This window comes from Polistes dominula, unplaced genomic scaffold (genome assembly GCF_049000335.1).
Source record: "Polistes dominula isolate Pdom_NZ unplaced genomic scaffold, Pdom_raw_medaka contig_25, whole genome shotgun sequence".
NCBI lineage: Eukaryota > Metazoa > Arthropoda > Insecta > Hymenoptera > Vespidae > Polistes > Polistes dominula.
In genome coordinates this window covers 2,292,340-2,316,270 of record NW_028301094.1, presented here as the reverse complement: position 1 = coordinate 2,316,270, position 23,931 = coordinate 2,292,340, and the positions used below count along the sequence as shown (strand labels likewise).

At 34.3% G+C, this 23,931-nt stretch overlaps 1 protein-coding gene across 1 annotated transcript in view; it reads left to right on the top strand.

Annotated features, from left to right (window-relative positions):
- The first annotated feature begins 1,853 nt into the window (after window positions 1–1,853).
- orb2 (cytoplasmic polyadenylation element-binding protein orb2) overlaps window positions 1,854–23,931 on the top strand; it is a 182,856-nt gene continuing 160,778 nt past the window's right edge. Inside the window, exons 1-2 of the mRNA XM_089176397.1 lie at window positions 1,854–3,935; window positions 19,031–19,142. Of these exons, the coding sequence (XP_089032523.1) occupies window positions 2,865–3,935; window positions 19,031–19,142 (1,183 nt within the window). The 5' untranslated portion in view covers window positions 1,854–2,864. The remainder of the gene's footprint in view (window positions 3,936–19,030; window positions 19,143–23,931) is intronic.

Genomic DNA, 23,931 nt, shown 5'->3' with positions numbered 1-23,931 from the left:
AAGACCACAAATCCTGATCCTTAACTAATTAAAATCATTATCATTTTTATAATAAATAATAAGAGATGATAGAATATTTCATATGATAGATTTCTTTTTGATATTCTGTAATTAGTAAAAAAAATAAAGAAGATTCATTTGCGCGGCCCTGAATTTTCCTAGAGCTTGTTGGTTCGAACGGTGCGACGTTGATAGCAAGAAGACGGTGAAGAAGCGTGGGCGGAGGTAAATTCGAACACGAAGAGAGAGAGAGAGAGAGAAATTAGTGTGAGTGAGTGAGTGAGGGAGAAAGGGTGAAGAAGAAGAAGACAGCAAGTACGAGGTAGCACGAGGAAGATAGAGACAACTAAATACATCGGTGCTTTTGGTGGAGGAGGTGGTGGTGGGCCAATGTGATTCAAAGCGCATGCGTGGATGAAGTCGGCGCGCGACGCATCAATGTGTTAGAAAGAGAACGAAGAAGTACCACCATCAGAGAACTACCACAAACAGCACCCCACCTCTGTCACCACCACCAGCTAGACTGAACTAGCGACTGAACAGCCAGGCAGGAGGCAAGCAAACAGACAAGCGCAGCTAAGCTAGAAAACGCGCTAGCGAGTAAAAGTTAAATTTATCAGCATAACAAGAACAAAACAGGGAATATCGAGAACAATTCTAACGACGTTAGATAAAACAACAACGGTGGTGAGAAGACAAGAAAAGAGAATACAGTGAACGCATTATTAGAGAAGGTGGAAGAACCAATCTCTTTTAAACGGGACCATAAGAAGCTTTGATACGTGCTGCTCTATTTGATAGCAGTTGGTCTCTATGGTCAACCCGATGTTACGGTTAGGCCTGGAGTATCTAATGAAGTGTTGAATAAGTCACTAGGACTACGTCTGAGAGACGTGTTACGTTTGAGAAAGAGTTGAACAAGCAGCCTACCAAGGCTGCTGTCGTCAAATTGCTTCGTTTGCCACTCCGTCTAGTTTCCTTTTACTCTCTCTCTCTCTCTCTCTCTCTCTTTCTTACTAAATATATATGTATTTTTGTTTCTTACAAGCGCGCCCTCTTGTTCGCTTCTTGTGAGTTCTGTTTCTCTCTCTTTCTCTCTGATTCTCTTGCACACGCACCCTCTTGCTATCTTGTTTTTTTCTTGGTCAGTTCGAGAAGTTATATGAGAAAGAAAGAGAGAGAGAGAAAGGGGAGACAGAAACAGACCACTTAGGTTTGTTGGTGGTGGTCTTTTTATAACATTATTTTTTTCTCTCCAAAATTTCTTGGGCCAAAAACAACGTAGAATAAGAAAGTTAGCACTAAACTGCTGCTGCAACTTGCTGCCACTATTGGGAAACATGGGATTGAAATTATGTTACTCGTAAGGAGTCCCTAACTTGTTGTAAAAAGAAAATATAGAAACAAGGCAATAACAAGAAAAAAAAAAGAGTTCCTACTCCTGTTTTGGTGTTCTGAGAAGATAAACTTGTCTCACCCTTTACCTTTCCTATTTTATCCATCTTCAGATTCATTGATTTGCAGTAGGGACAATTTTCCCTTGTTTTTAATTTTTTTTTTTTTATTTTAAGAAAGGGTAAGAAAGAGAGAGAGAGAGTGAAAGAATCTGTTAAAAATAATTCTAGCCGTCATCGTGATCATTGGAAAGGTGTACTGCGTGTGTCCGCGGTGTGTTACATCGCGAGGTAGCTCGCATCGTTGAAGCTTATCGGTGATCGATCGAGTAAACGATACGGGGTAGCGCGCGCTGAGGGGTGGCGGGGTGGGAAGGGCTAGATAGGAAGAGGAGGTGGCGAAGGTGGAGGAGGAAGAAGAGGAGGAGAAAGAGGAGGAGGAAGAGGAGGTGGAGGAGGAGGAGGAGGACGGTGTGCAACGACGAGGAGTCGTCGTAGTAGCTCGTCCAAGTTCGACCGTAGACGGCGACGGTATCGTGCCGCGTGTATCTCGCGCGGATCCCTCCTCGGCACGGCAAGGACGCTCTTCAAAGAGCGTCCAGGTACGAAAGAGAAGTGCGCGAGTGACCGAACGTAGGGGAGGATTAATCCGGTGTGATTATTTTCTTGCGGTGTCGTTTGTCGAGGAGGAGAGGAAGAAAGGAAGTTATGTCGATGATATTGCGAGGATAAGTGCGATCAATCGTCAAATTTTAAACAGAGAATACATAATACGATATAGAAAGAGAGGATAAGAGTAAGAGATAGAGAGAATAATTAAAAGAAACAAAAGTAAAATACACAAAATTGGTGTTGGTGAAAATTATGAGTTACGAGGATCGTCGAGTGCTACTAGCACGAGATAAGAGATAGGCCAGAGAAATGCCATCGGGTCGACGTGGTATCGGTGGATCTCGGCCGGTCTCTCGGTTCTAAAGTTTTTTTACGTCAAAAGTGGAAGTAGCGAAATAAGAAGGTTAGACCAAGGTGATCTTTATTAAGGAGAAAAATTAAGAGAGAAAGAAGGAAGGAAGGAAGACGGAAGGAAAGAAGGAAGGAAGGAAGGAAGGATATACAGCAGCAAGGGCGAGGAGAATCGAAAGATTTGCCGTAGCGCGCTCAGCTTCCGGGATTCGTGGGTGTTTTTACGCGCTCGGCGTGGATCGATAGCCGTCTCTCGCGAGCTCGGTTCAGCTTTGACGACGTCCGCGGCGTCAACAGGACGACGACGACGACAACGACTACGACGAGGAGTTGGTTCGAAGGACAAGTCATTTTTATTGAAGCTTGGACGCGAAATAATCGCGTGCATTACTTACAAGAAGTGGGAGAAATAAAGGAAGGAAGTAGTAGGAAGAGAAAGAGGAAGAAGGTGAGGAGAGGATAGGACAGGATAGGATACAAGAAGAAAGGGCCGAGTTCCGGTGATATATGGGGGACTTCGGCACAACCAGTCTCTTCTCGAGTACCTTGTCCGGGCCAAAATCGTCGATCGGTAGTAGTTCGAGCGCGGCCATATCCCTGTCAACGTCCACCATGCAGGACGACCTGCTGATCGAAAAGCAGAGCACGGGAAAGCCGGCGCCTCTCTCGCCGAGCGCTGCCCTCGATAACGTCGGCGGTCCTCAGGAGAAGTCCAAGGACGCGGTTGAGGTCGAGAGTATTGCTATAACATCGACGACGCCCTCTTCTACGGAAAAGGAGATAATCGCGTGTAGCACGACCTCGGCCCTTCAAGGTTTTAGCGATCCGGCCAGGGTACCGAGTCTTTGGGCAGACGACACCACGGGTTTGGATCTGCCGGTGAACGGTTCGATCGCTGCTTTTCAAAATTTTCCTACCGGAGGTCCGGCCGGCTTTTTTGCCGGCACAGCTGCGGCCGTTTCAACGAATACTCGACGAGCGATCACGGCTAGTCATAATTTTCCACAACAACACGGTAACGTGGGCGCTGGGGCGCCAACCACAAGGCACGGCCTTCCCGTATCTACACCTCAGCAACAGCAGCAACAACAACAGCAACAACAGCAGCAACAACAGCAGCAACAACAACAACAACATCAACAACAACAACAACAACCACCACCAACCTCACATCCAGGGGTTTATCTACCTAGTAAAAGTTATGCCGCGTGGTCAGGTGGGCCTCAAGCACCACAACAATGGGGCGGAGGACCCCAAACGGCCGCTGCTGTCGCTAGTCAAGGTCTTTCTCCTTGGAGTCGTGGTAGGTCCGTTCCAAATCTACCACCTCTGCACTCCTCTCTTCACGCTGCCGCTGCTGCTGCTGCTGTCGCTGGTCTTCAAGGAAGAAAACCAAGTCCCACGTTTCCTGGACATCCTGGACCTGCTGCTCATCCTTCCTGCATAAGCCCGGTCAGGCAATTTCGCAGGAGCACGTCTTATCCTGGAAAGGGTAACATCTATCCACCTCAGCCGGCGCCAACGTTCGAGGTCACCGCTGCGGAGGAGAGGGACCTGCTGTTACCGCCCTTTCAGCAGGTGAATCTTCATAGGTGTTTTGTTACTTTCTTTTATCATTTATCATGAACTGTTTAAACCCATTTCATAATCGCACAAGAGAAAATTATTGTTCTCTTCAAGATTTTTCATAAATCAATTTGATCGATTTTAAAATCACGTTCAATTTTCAAGATAATTTTTCATTTAAAACTGTTGCGTGAGGTAGTGCGATTATCCTAAGTTCACTTTTTCATTGGTACGATATTTTTGCACTCTGTCACCTATGCATAGATTCGAAGGCTAACATATACACTTCATGCCAGGTTGAAAATTCATCAGTTCATTGGCGTCGTATTCAATTAATCCTATCTACATGTATTCTTGATTACTAAATCTTTGTCGTTCATTATCTAACTACAAATTTATCATTAAATATATATATATATATATATATATATATATATATATATATATATATATATATAAACCATTACTTCATACAATTATATCGTTATCATTAACGAACTTAGTAAACTCAATAAATTAAACAAAATAAATAGAAGCAGATAATTAATCGGAGGTTTTTAAATAAAAAGATTATTATTTTGAACGTTAGGCAGTGAAGAGCGACGGCGTAGGTGTTCTTTTGACTTTTCAGTCGGGTGGTATTGCGTTATCGATCGTCCAGCACAGGTATAGCTATAGAAAAGCGGTGTACTTCGCGTTCTCGGCTTGTGGTGGTACGGTAATAATCGTGAGGTCTCTTCGAAAAGGTGTTCTACGCTTGGTTCTGACTTCCGTGGGCTGCGCCGGTGCATGTATTTCATGCCAAGTTATGCAACTACTTCGTTCGTACGAGAAAGAAAGAAAGAAAGAGAGAGAGAGAGAGAGAAAAAAAAAAGAGAGAGAGAATGAGAATGAGTGAGAGAATTAGAAAGAGAAAGACTCGTATTTAAATTTAGACAGTGCAACGGCTGTTTCAACAGTCAGCACGGCTACTACGGTGCTCTTTGTGTGACATCGTTACCTTTATACCAAACATATTTTTTTTTTCCTTTTTGTTTTTCTTTCGTTTAACAATTTTTTTCTCTTCTCTCTCATTCTCGTTCATCCATCGTGTTCATCTTGAAAAAAAAAATCCGACCGTGAAATAATTTTCTTGACTACGTAAGAACGTAGAAAACGATAGCTACGAGCGAGGTCACCGATTGCTTGAAATTTACTTGAAAATTACGCGTATCGTGTTACTTATACACATATGTTTGTTAAAAAAAAAAAAACATAAAACATAAAGAGTAAATGAAGAATTGAAAAAATTTGTTTTTAATTTGAAGATATAGGAAAGTTTTTAGTTAAGTTTGGTTGAATGATTTTTCGAATTAAGTTAATGTAGTGTAAATGATCGATTAATTCGATCGATAAATCGATAAAAAAATTTACTCGAGAAAAAAAGAAAGAGAGAGAGAGAGAGAGAGAGAGAGAGAGAGAGAAAGAAAAAGACACTTCGTCGTTGAATTCTGACCCAATTCCTTTACGTCGTCGTTTGGATTCACACACACAGTTATATATATGTATATGCGTATACATTTACAAAAGCGTAAGAAGAGTGTGTCTAGCAGAAGTTTAAGCTCAGCTATTTTCAACTGCTCAGTCAAAAATAGAGAGCTGCATACTATACCGAGAAAGAGATAGAGATAGAAATGGCAGCAGGTCTTGTTATGCGAGAAAACCATCTCAATTTTCGTCATGTCGTATTACCATTGAATATTTAATATCCATCGTTTTATTTGAAATAATCATTTTTTTTTTTTCAAATATTATTCGTAATACAATGAAATACTAAACTTTGAAATTCTTCTAACTAAATGATTCGAAGAGTATCATCATCATATTTTAAATAATTTGCTTTAATAAACGTAATCGGTGATTAGACTTCGTATATTAGACTGGCGATATCGTTTTAGTTTTTTTTTTTTTTTTAGTTATTTTTTTTCAGTGTAATTCGAAGTATTTGGATATAATGTTATAAAAGAAACGAATATTAAGTAAATAAATAAATTATGGCATATAATAATTTGGTCATTTGGTTTAAATTGTTTTTAAATATTATTTATTAAATATTTTAAATATTAATATATGTAATAATATTTTAAATAATACAAAAATATTATTTATTTATTAAATTATATAATATATCAATTTTTAAACAATTAAAAATTTAATATTTTATATATTAATTATAATATTATATATATATATATATATATATATATATATATATATATATATTATATTTTAAATATTAGTATATATAAATATTATTTTAAAATATTTAAAATATTATTTATTAAATATCTATATATAATAATATATTTAAAATATATAATATATTAAATATTAATATATATAATATTTTAATGTAATTATAATACATAATATAATATATAATATTAATTAATATATAAAATTCTAAATATAATATATATATATATAATTTTAATATTATAAAATAAATATATATAATTATAAAACATTAATATTTTAAATATTATTATATATAAATATTATTTTAAAATATTTAAAATATTATTTATTAAATATCTATATATAATAATATATTTAAAATATATAATATATTAAATATTAATATATATAATATTTTAATGTAATTATAATACATAATATAATATATAATATTAATTAATATATAATAATATAAATATAATATTATAAATTAATATATAAAATTCTAAATATAATATATATATAATTTTAATATTATAAAATAAATATATATAATTATAAAACATTAATATTTGAAATATTATTATGTATAAATATTATTTAACAATATTTCAAATATTTTGCCCATATTTTGGAATCATTGGAATCAAATACTTGCAATTTTAATACCCTAATATTTAATCTATCGTATTATCCCTGCACTCATACAATTATTCTTTAATTCATAATAAATAGTCACTATAACAAACCAAAATAATCATATTACATACATTTTACATGGATACCCGTGATTCTTATGTTTACAATCGTTAAAATCGATCAATTTTCGTAAATAAACTAATTACAATATTATTATTTTGAAAAACACTTTCTTCATTCGAATTTTCATACTATCCTAAAATCTAGTTTAGATTTAAATTGGAATTTAAGTTTCGTAGAAAAGTTTACTACTACTACTACTACTACTAACGCGACGATGCATCGCTCAAGGATTAGTTTCTAATTTCTGAACACACCGAAAGCGAAAATTGGAATATATCATCCTAAGCATATATAGGATAGGTGATGCTCTTAACATGCGCTAACGCTTGAGAAACATGATAGAAGAAGGTATTAAATTCTGACGAGCTAAGTTTTCTTCTTATTCTCGAATGACTTTTTATTAAAAACAAAAATATTTCAATGAAAAAATATTCCTAACAATTTTGACAAAAAAAAAAATATATATATATATATATATTATCGAAATTCATTCCTTTTCCTTTTATGTTCATTCATACATTTTTAATCAGGATGTATATCTATATATATATATATATATATATATATATAGCACATTTCGGTATGATAAATTGAAAATATCGACAAAATGGGTGAAAAAAAAAATTGGTTCAGAAAATGGAACGTACGCGATCATGTAATGTGTGACCCAGTATCGAAAGAGTACACGAGTGGGAGAATAAAAGGTGGGGGAGGAGGAGAAGGAGGTGGGGAATGTTTTAACAAAGCGAAGAAATGGCGGCTAGCTTGAAGTCCGATAATTCATCGTACGTTCGTTCGTCATTCACCTTGGCAGAGCGAATCGGAACACGTGCAGTAGGCCGCTTGGCTAAGGTAAAGGAAACCCATTCGTCGTCCTATTCGTCGATAGTGTGAATTTGTATATATATACGTGTGTGCACTTGTTTTACAAGTGTGTATACATATATATATGTTATCAATAATGCGCGTGCGCCATTTCCACATACACTCACGCATATACGTGGTGTATATAGAAATTTGAACGTAAATGAGAATGAATGCAAATATCATAGTTGAGAGTGTGTTTAGTTATTAGAAACATGATTCTAGTTTTGTCAATTATCATCAGGTTCTAATTTATATATTTTGTTTTTAATTGATAGAATTATTTTTTTATTTTTTTTAAAATATTGGGTTGTCCGGAAGGTTTGTGCCCATTTTGACGATAGATTGAAATGCAATGTATTTAAGTTTGTTTTTTGGTATATGTTTATTAAATTATATATAAGTATTTTATATATATATATATATAATATATATATAATTTTGATTATAATAATATATAATTAATTTTATTATAACATAATATATAATATAATATTTTATTATATTTTTTATTATATTATATATTTTTATATATTTATTTTATTTAATTATAATATATTTATTTAATATAATTTAATAATATAATTTAATAATATAACAAATTTTATTATAATATATAATAATATTATATTATATATATAAAATTTTATAAAATATATAGCATATAATTTTATAATTTATAATATATATATTATAAGTATTTAATATTACTAAACTATTTATTTTATTTAATTATTTAACTATTATAAGTATATAATATAAGTATTCTCCATCTTTACGGCAAACTTACAAAATTTTGTCCATTGCAACATTTCTCAGGTTTTTCAGCAAAAATTTTCAGATTTTTCAACAACAACAAAACTTTATACCATCTACCAAAAATCGGCGCGAACTTTACGAACACAATCCACACAATAGATTTATTATTTAAATATATTTTGTTTTCTCTCTCATTTGAAAGACCTATAACGTGAAAACCATTAATGGTATTAAAAAGTAATCGATATGTTTGCTTGTTGTTGTTGTTGTTGTCGTTTTTTTTTTTTCCTACGACAAACAAATACAATTGAGATGAAACGTAGATTGATGGTTGAAAGCACACTTTATCTTGATATTTTCTCGGCATATAATCCTACATTTTCTTTTTCTCTTCTTTTTCATTCTCCCTTATGATTCGATATCTTGTCCTAGATTTGTTGAGGAATGTATTAAAAGAGTCCTTGTCCTAGTTTCGATTAAATTTTTGTTCTTTCGTAAGAATGTGGAAAGCTTTTTATGAGACACTTTTTGAACTGTGTAAGATGGGAAAAGAATGAATTGTTTTATCAAGGTTATACGCACCTGCGTAATACACATACACATATGTGTACCATGTATGGTTGTATATGGTTATAATTTAGGGTGTTATTATCAATGCAAGATGGGATGAGACGTTAGAACGATTTACTACTACGTGTCTCTAATTTTCCCTTATTCGTAGGCCTCACAGCTCATGATTGATCTGACATAATATCAACTATAATCACATGCTGGTTGCTTAAACGCCTTCGGGGAGAGAGATAATACATTGGGCGAGAATAACTGATGCGTTGGTAAACTAAATGAGGAAAATAGATAAGCGAACGTTAAATTCGTAATATTGTTCATCATCATCATCCATCGAACTTCATCAATGTTATTTTCTTCTTTTTTGGTTTCTTTTTTTTCCATTTGTTTTTTAGATCAAACTCCTAATCAGTGTAGGCGTTAACTGTGGTGTCCAGATATATCAAAGATTATTTTTTTTCTTGCTTTTTTTTGAGAGAACACAAAAAAAATTAATTTCATCGTAGTAAGTTGAAGATGTGCAAGCATTTTTTGTAAAAAAATATTTCGGTTTTAGGTTTGCAAGATAAGCAAAAGAAAATGTTATTTTTTTATTGATACAAAATTTCTTTTAGGTAGGATTATGTTATTTATAATTATTTATAATTATATTATAATATTCTATAATTGTATAAGATTTTATATATAATATTAAATATATAGTTAGTTTATATTAATAATTAGTAATATCAATATATAATAATTATAATATTAAATTAATAATATATTATTTAATATAAATAAATAAAATATATTTAATATTATATTTATTATTTATAATAATAAAATATTATATATATCATATTTATAATTATTAATATTAAAATATTATATATAGAGAATTATATATATATATATATTATTATTATAATAATATATATTTTATATATTATTCTGTCGGCAATAATTAGGTCATTGTAATTACGAACGTTAATTTATTTTTTTTCTTCTTATTTTTTTAATCCAAGTTTTTATCGCAATCAATTTATCAACAAATTAAAAATCTTTCTTTTCTTTTCATAAATATTATTATTATTATTATTATTGTTATAATAAAAGACAAGAACGCTGATCATTTTTTTTCTCGTATCGTTTCTGTGCAGATTTGATTGAATTTTTTTTTTTTTGTTCTTCTTGTTTCAAAGATCTAAACGATAAATTATTTAGCAAAAAGTAACACGAATGAAATTTATTTAAATGACATTTTTTCTATCTGCCAAACAGTTGCGTGCGTGAACAAACAACTAAACGTTTATCACGCGTTACGTTAACTTCGTTAAAGTTGATGTTAATTGCTTCGTGTTAATTAATAATAATTTGTCCTTGAGTATTAATAATCTAATATCGATATCGTTGTTTTATCAGTCTGTATACAACTTGGGTTTTTTTTTCTTCTTCTTCTTCTTCTTTTTTCCTTTTAATCCATTTATACACCGTAAATTTATTTTCCTAGTTAATTCTCTTCTCTTTTCTCGATTCACGTCGATCATTCGATTTGTTTTAATTTGAATTATCTTCGATAAAAATATATTCATACGATTATGTGAAATATTTCTTTTTAAAATGAGTTCTTCAATTCAAATACTTTATTAATAATAATTTTTATTATTTATTTATTTTGTTTTTTTTTTAATGGTTTTAATTTTAATATCTTTGATACAAATATTCAAACACATATATGTATGTAATTTATTTTTTAAATGAATTTTTAATTCATATACTTTATTATTAACTTTTTTTTTAATTTTTCTAATAGTTTTTATTCTAATATCTCTGATCAAAATATTCATATACATATATGTACATTTTTTGTTTTTTTTTTTCTAAATGAATTTCTAAATCATATATTTTACTATTAATTTCTTTTACTTTTCTAATTTTGTTTTTATTGTCTTTTTTCTAATCGTTTTAATTTAAATATCTCTGATAACAAAATTCATATATACATATATATGTACTTTTTTCAAATGAATTTGTTAAATCATACTCTCCTATTAATTTTTATTAATTCTCCTATTTTGTTTATCTAATTAAATGAAATACGGTCACGCGTAATGAATACAAGCTAATAAAAAAAAAAGTTTCGGGCAATTAAATTCTAATATTATAATTTCTAATATTTTATTTCACGTCAAGTTTGACCTTATAATGCAATATATAGGTTAAATGTTAAGTAGATTATTCGAAATCATATCGCGTTTTATTAAAAAGCAAAAAGAGGAAGAAAAAAATACATCTACAGAGAAATACATATAACACATAAAAAAAAAAAGAAAAAAAATAATCAAAGCTATATATATATATACAGCATATAAAAAGAAAAGAAAGAAAGAATAAAAAGAAATTAAAATGTATATTACGTGACTATGAATGTGTTAGTGTTATCGATCGGTTTGTCTCTTGGATTTTACTAGAAAAAAAAAAAATAAAAATAAAAAAATAAAACTTATCTAGAAATAAGTATAGCGTGTGAGAGGGAAGTGATGGGTTATTTGAAGTTAGAAAAGCAACCAAAAAGAATAAAAGTATAAAATTCCATAAGAGAAATCTTACAGTTAGGTCCCAGAGTGATTAGCCCGATTTTAAGGTCCGCCCTATTTGAATTCGGGAGTGCGCCGGTGCGAAGTGACCCGGTACGAGGTTTATAGGTCAGCACTCCGCTTTCGTGTGATATAGATTTTTCGCGTTGAGCTTCCGCACGAAGTAACGAACATTACATTAAACCAAAGTATATTTTTTTTTTTATTCTTCAATTAACAACTACAATCATTTGTCTTTTCAATTCTTCGAAATTTTTCTCATTGAAACATTTTTTTTTGGGAGGGGGGGGGGATTTCGTTTTGTCGTTTGTCTTAAGAATGTTACAACAACGTTTAACGAACAATTATTTCAAATTTCTTATCTTGCTTTATCGTTGTTGTCGTATACGACGGTTACTACGACGTTGTAACGAATATATAGGTCACGCTAATATCATCGTAAATTAATATAATTGTTAAAATAAACCGCGACAAGATGGGCTAATATGTTTATAATAACTATTAATATATGAATAAATATTTGATTGTGTTCGTATATAAATATATTACAAATTTGTCTTATATATATGTATATATATTGGGTTGGTAAGAAAGTAATTTCGATTTTCTAGTGTGAAATAAAACTCAATTGTTTAATTTTACGTTTATTTACAATTACACGAAATTTGTTTCTATAGCAATCTCTAAAAGTGTCAACTACCAAACGTCAAAAGAAAAAAATTCAAACATTATTAAAAGAGTAACGAAACAAACATAATGCTATTTATTGATGCAAGCCGAAATTACTTTCTTGCCAACCCAATAATTGGTCATGACAAAGCGACAATATATATATATATATATATATATAATAACATTAATATTAATGTTCAATTTTACCATATACATTTTTGTGTCATCTTAGCATTGCATATTAAAAAAAAAAAAAAAAAAAAAAAAAAACAGTTTTGAAAACCTCGAGAGTTCCATATTTCAATTATTAACATTGTAAAAATTGAACAGGTAACTTTTATACTTTGTTTACGTCAAAGTATCATTTTACGAGAATGATTTTTGATGCTAGTGAAACTATGATTAATTATACTTAAACATTCTTGATTACTCTTCGTTATTCGTACTTTGAGTGTCCCCGTTAAAGATAAATTGTAGTGCTCGTGAAAATGATATTTAGATATCGATAAAGTTAGTTTTATAGTTTTTATATGAAGGTATAAAACATCGTGTTGTGTTTGTTAATAACTTTGTTAACTTTTTCTTTTATCTGTGTTAGAGGTTTCTCTAAGTTATTTTCGAATATAACCCTAACGACAATATGAAAGTTTGCACGAACTATTTTATCGATGCTAATTATCTTCAAAACTAAATATATATATATATATACATTGTTAATTGATAATGGTATAGTTTGATAAAGATCATCGTGATGCTCGTAGAAAAAATGATATATTTAAATATTGATAAATTAATTTAAATAGGTTAAATATACAGTATGTTGTATTTGTTAATACTTTTCTTTAGTTTCTTTTATCTAACATCATAAAAATAAAATCAAGTTATTTGAAAAAATCGTTATACAAGAACTGTAATATTGAAATGTTCATGAAACAACATTTTCGAGGTTAAATATTCGATATAATTAGATAAACAATATGTCGTTAATGGAATCAAATTGTTCGACCAAGTTTCTCTCTAATTGTAAAGCTTGGAATAGGGTACCTTAATGTATGCTCCGTCACGTAAGTTTATACAATTAAACGCAATTACAGACAGGTAACGCTATCATCTGCAGTATAGAAGCTAGTAGAACGACAGTAGCGCCACTGTTTTCCGCATTCTCCACCCTTTTGCCGCCATCGTTCCTCCTATGCCGTAGCAGTGTTACCACCCTGTACGTTTAACTGCACCACCCCTTTCTCTCTCTCTCTCTTCTGTCAACTCTCGAAGTGTCCTACTCTATCGATAGAGCCAAACCCAGGGAGTGAGAAAGAGACAGAAATGGTAGGAGAAGTAGAGGGAGAGAAAGAGAAAGAGAGAAGAGGTGACCTACTTTGCGCTAGCTGACTGGAATCGTTTCTTTCGTACACGCCTAGGGATCCAGGCTACGCTATGTCTGCCCTGTATACTCTTCTTCTTCCACACCCTTCCCTCGTTCTATCGGTGATCTTCACTCCGGCAATACCGCATCGACCCCTCGGGTCAGCAGATTTCTTCCACGAGAAGGGAAGGGAGAAAGGCAGACCCGGGGCTATCTATAAATCTTACGCGAAGGAAATCAGCCTTCCAGAGCACAATTTTATCGACCTACAATGACGCGGTTCTTTTTCGAGAAATTTTATCGTCCCTTCCTCTTCTTCTTCTTCTTCTTCTTCTTCGTTTTCGATCCGATAAAAACAACAAAATATATATTCTACAACTTTCTTCCTCTTTTTCTCAATACACTTTTATCTTTATCTAAATATATTCATACAATTGATGTAGGGTTTTTTTATGTTCAAAGTATAAAAGTTGAGACACAATTATTTGATATAATCACATATGGTATGTAACCTTAATGTGAGCTTATGCTAATAGTTGAAAGGAAATACGAATAGGAAGTAAGTTGCCTATGCACAATATAAAAGTTAAAAGGTCTTCCAGAGTATCGTCGGTGACTCTTCAGAATACTCTTCTTTTCAGTTTCACCATTTCGTTTTGTTTATTTCTTTTCGTTCTTCACTCATACAACTTTAGTCCTCTCTCTCTATCTCTCTACACATATACGTGTTCACCCTTGACGCCACTAGAGTAGTATTCCCTCCAACATAATAATTATTGTTCCTGTACGGAGTCTAATGGACGTATCATGGGAGTCGCGGTGAAAGCGCGCACACCTTGTGAAGCACCTACTAGCACCTCGTGCAAGTTCAATACACTTACGTGTTTGGGCGCGTGAATACATGTATGCATGCATGCTTGCTTGCGTGCGTGCGTGCTTGTGAGCATTCTCTATTCTGAGATATGGTTGGGCTTTGGAGAGGTAGACTTGTGTTCCTCACAGGTGTCTGTATATATATATATTATATATATGTATGTAATAGATATATGTATGCTAGATTGTGCGTCAGACGAGACATGGTGTGAGAAAAAAAAAAATAGAGGACAAAAACGTCGAGTACAAAAACGTATGTAGAACAAGGGAGAGAAGATAGACGACACACAAGAACAACCATGTCTAGACCGACGAAGATGTGAAAGTGGAAGTGGAAGTATAAGAGAGAGAGAGAAAGAGAGAGAGAGAGAGAGAGAGAGAGAGAAGAAAGTTCTCTGTAACTTCCGCTACTCTTGTCTTCTCTTTGCGACACCCCCTAGTCTTGGGCCCCTTGAAACTGCTTCCTTCCACGTAATTACGACGCAAGTCGTCGAATTAGAAGAGTCTAGATCTTGGGGGAAAAAAAAAATCTTTTTCAGCAGTTCGTTAACTCGTGAAATGCATTTTTGCGCTATACATCTGTCTAGTCAGTTTCTTGTTTTTTTCTTTTTTTTTTTTTGGTTTTCTCATTTCTTCTTTTTTCTTTTCAATTAAAAATGTGAGAAGGGAGTAAGTGGTGCACGGGGCCGCGTAAGTACGAGTGTACGAGTCTGAAGTGTGTTTTTCTTCGTTACTCCAACCATATCACCCAATTTCTAGTTATATGTGTTGATATTTTATTTTTTCTTGTATTCTTCTTATTGTGGTATGAAATTTTTGCGCATAGGATGACTCCAGTGTTAGAAGAGCGGTCATCTATTTAAAGTTGTGGTAGTAGAAGTGGTAATAGTATTGACTTTGATGATAGTGTGTTGGTGATTGTGGTTGATGGTAATCAACAGTGGTCAAGAGTTGTTGGTCAAGGTTCATGACTAGCAATTGATATTGAGAAATCGATAATATATATATATATATATATATATATATATATATTGGATATATATTTATTAATATGTAACACGTAATGAAGAATATGTTTGTGCACGAGATTTCATTTAATGACATACTACAAACAGAATGTGAAGGGTTGGAAGTAATGAGAATAAAAAAGAAAAAGAAAAAAAATGAGAGAAAAGGAATGAGAAGAGGGGGAAATAGAAGGATGGGTGAAGCAACAAGAAGCCAATGGTATGGCTCGTGTAAGTGGAACAACTTCTGACCTTTATACCGCGTATAAACAAACGAGAAAAGAGGGCAGCACTTGCAACGCAGCACTGGCGTTGGCCCCAAAATAGTAGGACGACGGTCGATAAGGGTAGTAAATTGAAATTATTCCCTCCTATCTTTTGTACTTGAATGCATAATATAGGAAAACTAAATAAGAAGGAAGGAGATTGTCGGTTGGACGAGCAAAAGGGAGAAAGAAAAAAAGAAGAAAATCAAAAGCAAAAAGATATACGGAAGGATATGGAGGAAGAAGAAGCAAAAAAAGAAAAGTGGGGCAGAAGAAAATGTGCCGATAGTATTCGTGGGAACGAATCTGGTGGTCATGGATAAACATGAAATAGAGATAAACGAACGGATGATAGGAAGGGGTAGAAGAAACAGAGAGAAGGACCGAGATATTTTGATAGGGGTGGTAAAATAAGGGGTGGAGCGGTCAGACTAGCTACTAGAGTAGTGGGGAGAGAGGAAGGGCGGTACTGGGTTGGAGGCTGCACAGAGATTGCTGTCGACGCCCTGCTGCTACTGCTGCTGCTGCTGCAACTGCAGCTGCTACTGCTACTGCTGCTTCTGCTGCTGCTGCTGCTTCTGCTTCCTGGTTTCCCTATATTGATTTTCCACGGTGCTGTGCAAGGGTATGAGAGAATAAGCGCTACACGGTGTGCGCTCTGAGTTTGATAGAGACGGATAATACGCACGAATGAACGCGCGAGCGCAATCGGCTGCGTGTGAGAGTTCTCCTTGATGAGTGGGTAGGTATTAGAGTTGTGTGTACACACGTGCGCGCGTGCTTGTATGCATACTTTCAGTAGGAAGGAAGAAGGGGAAGTGGGTTGAACCGAGCTAGAACATCCGTGGCTTTACTGGAAAGAAGAAGTGGGGAGTGATTCGCTAAGGGTAGGGATATACTTGGTTCTAGGAGTAGGGAATAAGAGGGTTCGTTCAGTGGTAGAAAGCGAGAAAAGGAGAGGGTAGAAGTTAGAAAAGCTTCGGGTATTGGTATATATGTGTGTGTTAGAGAAAAAGAGAGAAGGGATGGAACAAGCGTGTTGGGTCTGGGGGTTGCAGGTAGCACGAAAGAGACGACGAGAAAAGAGTCGGTGGAAAAGGTGGCCCCACCTTTTGTACCTCCGCCCGTATTCACTGAAGAGAGATGGGCCGATTATTTGACGTCGAACCTTCTTCAGGAATGTGCTTTCTATTTTTCGTGCCCGTTTCTTCCGGTAAATAATCCAATTTACCATATTGTTGTACTTCCCTCTATGACTTTTTTTTTCTTCTTCTTCTTCTTCTTCTTCTTCTATTGACCTACCCCCATTGCTGCTGACCAAGTAAATGTCACGGTCATTTTGCACAAAAAGAAACGTACGAATTCTTTGAAGTGTCAAAACAAATGAAATGAAATATTTTCTATGATCTATATCAATCATGTTTGAAGCATCCAAATATTATGACGAAAATCCTTTTGAAATACGATCGTTATTTCAATGATATTCAACAGACGTGATATTTACTACTTAAACTGTACATACCTTGTATATATGTAGGAAGATCACCAAGACGAAGTAGTAAAATCATTTATGCTCAGACAGGCGGACGGTTCAACACGATGAGGAAAATAGAAGAACCGGAATGATAGAAAGAAGTAAACACAGCTGCGATATTTTTATATGTCAAGGAGTATTATTTCTTTTTTTATCATCCCATCATACACGCTCTTATTTGCTTTTATCTTTTGTTCTTTTTTTTTTTTTTTCTTTCAATTGGTCAGTGTCAAAGAATACGGGCAAGCATTTTTTGGATAGCTCGTTTAGCAAGCTCCTGCCTGTGCTTATAACTCGTAAAACCCTCTCTCTTTCTCTCTTTTTTTTTTCACGACGCGACTGTGCAAAGAGGATAGGGTGAGGAGAAGCGGGTGGCGAACTTCCGACGAAAGGAGTGGTACTTTAGGAACCGCTAAAAGTACCGAGAACACGATCACCCCTTTCTTCTCGATGCCGAATCGTTGAAACAGTATTGAAGATGCTTGTGTGTGAATACCCAAAGTGCTTTTCGAATACTTTTTTTTTTCTACGTTTTAATCTCTCAAAAGGTTTTACACGTATTGCCCTGTATTTAGTTGTTGTTCTCATTGTTTTAGGGTTTATTGTTACCTCTCCTTAGACGACACGTTTCAAGCACTTTTGTAAGTGAATGTAACAATTTGAAGATTGCAAAAACTTATTGGTTTATGTTCAAATGAGATCTTTTTTTACAATTTATGAAAATATTGGCTTGGCAAGTAAATAATTGCAAACTTTATCGATAGGTGACTTTATAAAATCAGCAATGACTTAGTTGCCAACCCAATAGAACAACATTGAATTAATCAGATGTAAAAATAAATTAGAATTCATAAATAAATATTAAAATTTGTTTAAAAACTGTATCGCGTACTTTGATCATAATTATCGTTTGTATATCGTCTAGTTAAGTTGTATCAGTAAAAACAGTGGTGACGTGTTTCGTGAATAAAGGAAAAGGGAAAGACTTGGGTGTAGAATAAAGAGAGATGAAGGGAGAAAGAGACTTTTCAATGGTTCCTTGCATTAACTGCACTCCGCTTCGTCGAAAGTGGTCTATTACGGACTCTTTTTCTTTTTTTTTTCTCTCTTTTTTCACATCCTACACCCTTCTTTCTGTTTCACCTTGCGCTTGGGCTCTGTCTTCTTTCAGGTTACTTTTGCCGCCACCATCACCATCACCACCACCATCACTGCTACCGTCGGCTAGCTTTCTTTTTTTCTTTTTACTTTTTTTTAACTTTCTTCCTTCCTTTCTTTCTTTTCTCGTCTTTTCTGTTTCTTTCCTCTGCTGTCTGCGAGACGGCCATTCTGTCTGTTCGCTCGGCCGACTCTAAAAGTCTTTTCTTGACCAGAGGAGCTCATTTCGATTAAGGATAATAGCGAGTGCTATGAAAGGACCGAGATTTCAGGGGGTGCCCCTTCTGGCTAGCAAAGTGTGGGCTAACTTATACGAGCTTGCTGCTGCTTCCTAAGAAGCATCGCGATCTTTTGCGATGAAAAGTGGTTTTATGGTGGATCATCTTTTTCTTTTTTTCATTTTACGTTCATTTTATTTTTCGTCTAGGTTGATAAGACAAAAAATAATACAAGAATATTTATTTATTTTGAACGAATTGTTTTCAGGATCGCATGACGGCCAATGGAAATTCACCGTTGGACAGTATGCGAACATTGGAACATTACCTGAACGACATCATGCGAGCTGGTGCTGCGGATACACCTGAACATCTGAAAGGTGAGTTGTCCTAATAGAAAATTTTCTGAAAAAAAAATCAGGAATATATCGATTAATCGTACAAAGTGTGATCTATCACACCAGAGGTATAAATGCTGGGGAATCCCAATATTGGAATGCGAAGAATCCTCTCGAATTCTTGCTGTACGGTTAGAATCCACTCGTTCGTTGGCTCGTACACGCTTTGGTATGCATTAAGAATTCGATGAAGGGTTTGCCAGAAACGCGTGAGCTCAACCATTATTCTACAATTCACTACTATCTTACTTTCTTTCTCTGTTGGATTGCTTCAAGCGATTTCTCACTTAACTTACGTAGATGTACCCTGAAGCTTCTTAAAAGGATTCCCACGAGTGGTAGAAGCTCGTGTTACACGCGAACGATATGTGTTGGTCCGATAGTTGTTAGCAACAACGTTCGAAGAAGTTAGGTTTGTTACTGTAAGTGTTTGATGTTTTCCTGATCACTTTGGTGGTCAATTTTGTTAGTTGTAGCATTGGTAAATTTACAATGAGTCTAATGTTTCACACTTGAACGATTATTGGATAATTCTAATGATGGTAAAACGAAGAGAAAGATGAAAGGAAAGGATTATTATTTCTTGGAGAAAATCTATGACATGCAAAACTCTTGCATAGAACAGGTTTGCACGAGCCAGTTAACTATGCGTGTTAGAGCGAGCCAACGAACAAGTCGGAGGAGCACTTTAAACTTCCGTCGGGGTCCTCTCGACACCCTCCACCACTCGAGCAGACTCCCGGACACCCATGAACAACGATTCTATGTGACTACTTATACATAGACGTTCTGCTTGGGCATAGAAGCAATGAAAGATACAGAGAAGAGGAGTAACCGGAGGAGGAGGGGTGGTTGGTTGGTTGGTTGGTTGGTTGGTTGGTTGGTTGGTTGGTTGGTTGGTTGGTTGGTTGGTTGTAGGACGATACACGACGTCTCGTCGGTGCTTTTCCCTTTCTCTCTTACTTTTCCTTTTTGCGTCTACACAGTCTGTCTGGGAGTCCAGGCAACCCTCAGACAAGCATTCTCGCGCCTACAGTCAAGGGCAAGGGTGCCCCATCGCCAAGGCTCTCCTTCGTCGTCGTTGACGTCGTAGAGGTTGACGTCGTAGTTGGTATGGTCGTCGTCGTCGTCGTAGGGTTTCGTTGTGGGTGACTATACGTTGAGGAAAAAGGGGAGAAATACCCAGCACAAAATCACGGATTCTTTCAACCTTCCGGTAGCTGAGACTTCAAACGAACTTCACCGGCCTCGAGAAGAGAAGAGAAGAGTTCGTAGAACAAAGCAACTTGCGTTAAGAACGATTGCGAAAAAAACATTAGGGCCAATATCATACATGCATATTGGTCCTAACGTTTTCTTATCATACTTTTGATAAAAATAATTCAAAATTATGAGATAGGATACTTTTGTTTTGTTTAATTCTAACAACAATAGGTATTTCATGATTGTGTTAACGTTAAAGTGTTAAAGTTTAATTAATTTGCTATAAATTTAAATTTAATATGACAATAATTTTATTATATATTTTTAAATTATTTGTGATATTTTTATCCCTTTGAGTGCTGTAAACTTTTAACTAAAATATTTTATAAGAACGGAATAATTTATTATTATAATTTAGTTAATAAAATATATATATATTATTTATAAGTAATTATAATTAAAAATTAAAGTATTTGTTTCTGAATATAATTTAATTAATTAATAAAAACATTACATTATTTTACATTAATATTACTAAACGCATATATACGTCCATAGCATTCTAAGGGTTAATGAAATAACTAATGAATTAAAATTATTCCTCAAAATTTTACCCCTTTTATCTTTCAACGCCACAATTATTTAACGAATTAACGGATTTCACGTTTTAACGTTAACATTTGCATTTTTTTTTCTACATTCATTCATTAAAAAATATCCGTCCATTGTATCGTTTGGCATTATAAAAAAAGCAACTTATTATTCAGCAATATCCTCCTCGTTACTCCTTCCCCGTCCCCCTATAGGAAGTGCTCTGGCTTTCTGTTCACGGAAGAAGAAGAGAAAGGTGACACCCAAGGCAGACCGGCGCCTATATTGTATCACGTAATTATTATCTTCCAAGAGCCTGGAAATGTCCGTGCCAAGACGGTTCTTTTCTACTTAATGGAAGCCGACGCGAGTTCATGGTTTCTTCTTTCTGTCCGCAATTAAAATCTGGATGGTCGATCGGTATAATAACAACAGCACCAGAGATAACAATCCGTTGGTCGAGTACGTTGTCTTCGTCTTCGTCTTGGTCGTTGTCGTGGTGGTTGCCCTTCTGCTGTTTTCCTCTGAAACTCAAAGACTTCTTCTTACCAAGTGGAGACTCAAATCCGCGACGAAGTAGAATGAAAATGAGACAGACAGACAGACAGACTGACAGACAGAACAGGGAAAGAGGAAATTTCTCGCAAGAGTCTGAGCACAAATAGCAGTGGGTGATTTTTCTTTTTTTTTCTCGCGCGTGAGAGAAATCTGACGGATGGACAGACAGACTGCCGAGTTAACGGACTATTATTTTTTTTTTTTTCCATTGGATCTAAAGCAGTTGGATCCGTGCCATACTTGTAATATCATCCCTTCCTACTCAACTTATTCTATCCGCAATTAAAATCTACCGAAACCACCACGAAAGTAATGGGGTTTCGATGTCTTCGTTAATTCATCCTTTTGCTTACTCTCTCTCACTCTCTCTCTCTCTCTCTCTTTCTTTTTTCTATCTTTCTTTTTCGCAGATCCTTTGAAACCACCAAGCCAGCAGACGTACTCATTGAGTGACAACGCACCGTGGCAAATAATTTTCCGCGCAACGCCGAGCTTTTTGTACGTTACTAACAATAGTGAAAGAAAGAAAAATAAAAAGAGAGAGAGAGAGAGAGAGATTAAATTTTATGAACTGGATAAAAGTTGGGAGATGAGAAAAAATTTTTTACGAATTAGAATTTTTCCTTTTTTTTTAATTCAAACATTTGTCGTCAACGTGTAAGATAATATTGGCTTGTTTGGAAAGTAATTTCATTTTTCCCGCCATTAGTTCCCGCCAAATCGGCAAATAACAAGATGTGAGATTGATGAGAGGTTAAATTAACCCAATTCAACTGTTTATGCCCACTTGAAAAGCTTAGGTTTTAGGTTAGGAATCAAAAATTGTCTTCATTTTCACAAAAGAAAAACGAAATTACTTTCTAAACAACCCAATACTCGTAAATTTATATTTTCTAACCAAATTTTTGTTAATCTTATTATCATAGTCGCATTTAATTGTTAATTTGAGTTTTCTTTTTTCTTTTTTTTTAATTCGAATGAGCACGTTGAAGAACGGTTTCATTGAATGTCGAAGAATCAGGAGGATATTTGAACGGTGATGCGCAAAAGGGGGTCTCTTCTAACAGAAGTGTGTATAACTCAAACCGGGTGTACGATGGTCTTTATTCTAGAACAAAAAGCTCTCTAGAAGCATTGTAAGGCTCCACTGCTGAGTGGGCGTACTTTCTACGACGCCATCTTGGAAAGTGTCAGCACGACACTTTAAACTGCAATAGTAGGTCAAGTCTTAGAAAATCCCTGCTGTAACCTCGGCTAGTTCGTTCTTTTCAAATTCATCTCTCTCTTTCTTTCTCTTTCTATCTCTTTAAAAAAAGGATGTAAACTCTTGTTACCAGCTACTTTGTAATAGAACTTTGAAGAATCGACGTTCAACTTCGAATATTGAGTTTTCAATTTTTTTTTGTTCTTTTTTTCTTTTTTTAGATGAATTTACTTGAATTTTTATTGTTTTCTTTTTTACCGTGTTCTTTTTAGTGATCCAGGTTAATTGTCTGTAAGAGAATAGATATCGATCGTTCGAGTTCTCTTCTTCTTCTTCTTCTTCTTCTTCTTCATCTTCTTCTTCTATTTCTCGCTTATATAGAATTATTTGAATCACAGTCACCTATATCCAAGCTTTACCTACCTATCGTTTATAAATAACTCAACATTCCCGAAGGTAGGTGAACTATATATATATATATATTAAGTGATTTACGTCATCCGCAGACTCTCATAAATCTTTTTCACACGCAAGGACTAACAACGAATAAGACCACATCGTGAACAGTAAGCACATGCGAGAACTCATTTTGGTGACCAATATCGGTCAGCATCAAAATCACGGAAAAGCACGTTTCCAAGTAGACGTTTTTAGATTCATTGAGATCACTCGTGGGTTTGCAATCAAGTACGTTGAAAATTGTACGACATTAAAACTAGGGAAAAGTTGCCAAGTAGTTTACACGGACTCTCTTCTCTCATAAGCATTTTGGTAAAGATGAAAATTCACTTTAATGATTGTTTCACGATTTGCAGGACAATTGAATCTTTTTGACGATAGAAATTATTTAGTTACAATTTCAAAATAATAACCATTTTCATAATAGTATTATTTAACACGTTTATATGTAGGTCGAAGTTTGTTCAAAGTAAAATACATTAAACGTCCTTGAACGCTTTACTATACGTCGTTGTCTGACCTATATTATGACAACGCCTGTCATATAATTGGTTACGCGTTCGTGGCTGCTCAGTAGTGGGGTGGTTTTAATGCTACTTTAAAAACATCTAAGGTTTCATCCAATCGCACATTATTACAATGCTCTACCTTTCACATGTATCTTTTTTTTCTTCTTTCCTATCAAAAAAAAAGAAAAGTAACTTTCTCTCACTGAAAACCATTTATATCTTTAAATACTTAAAAACCAGTCTCAAT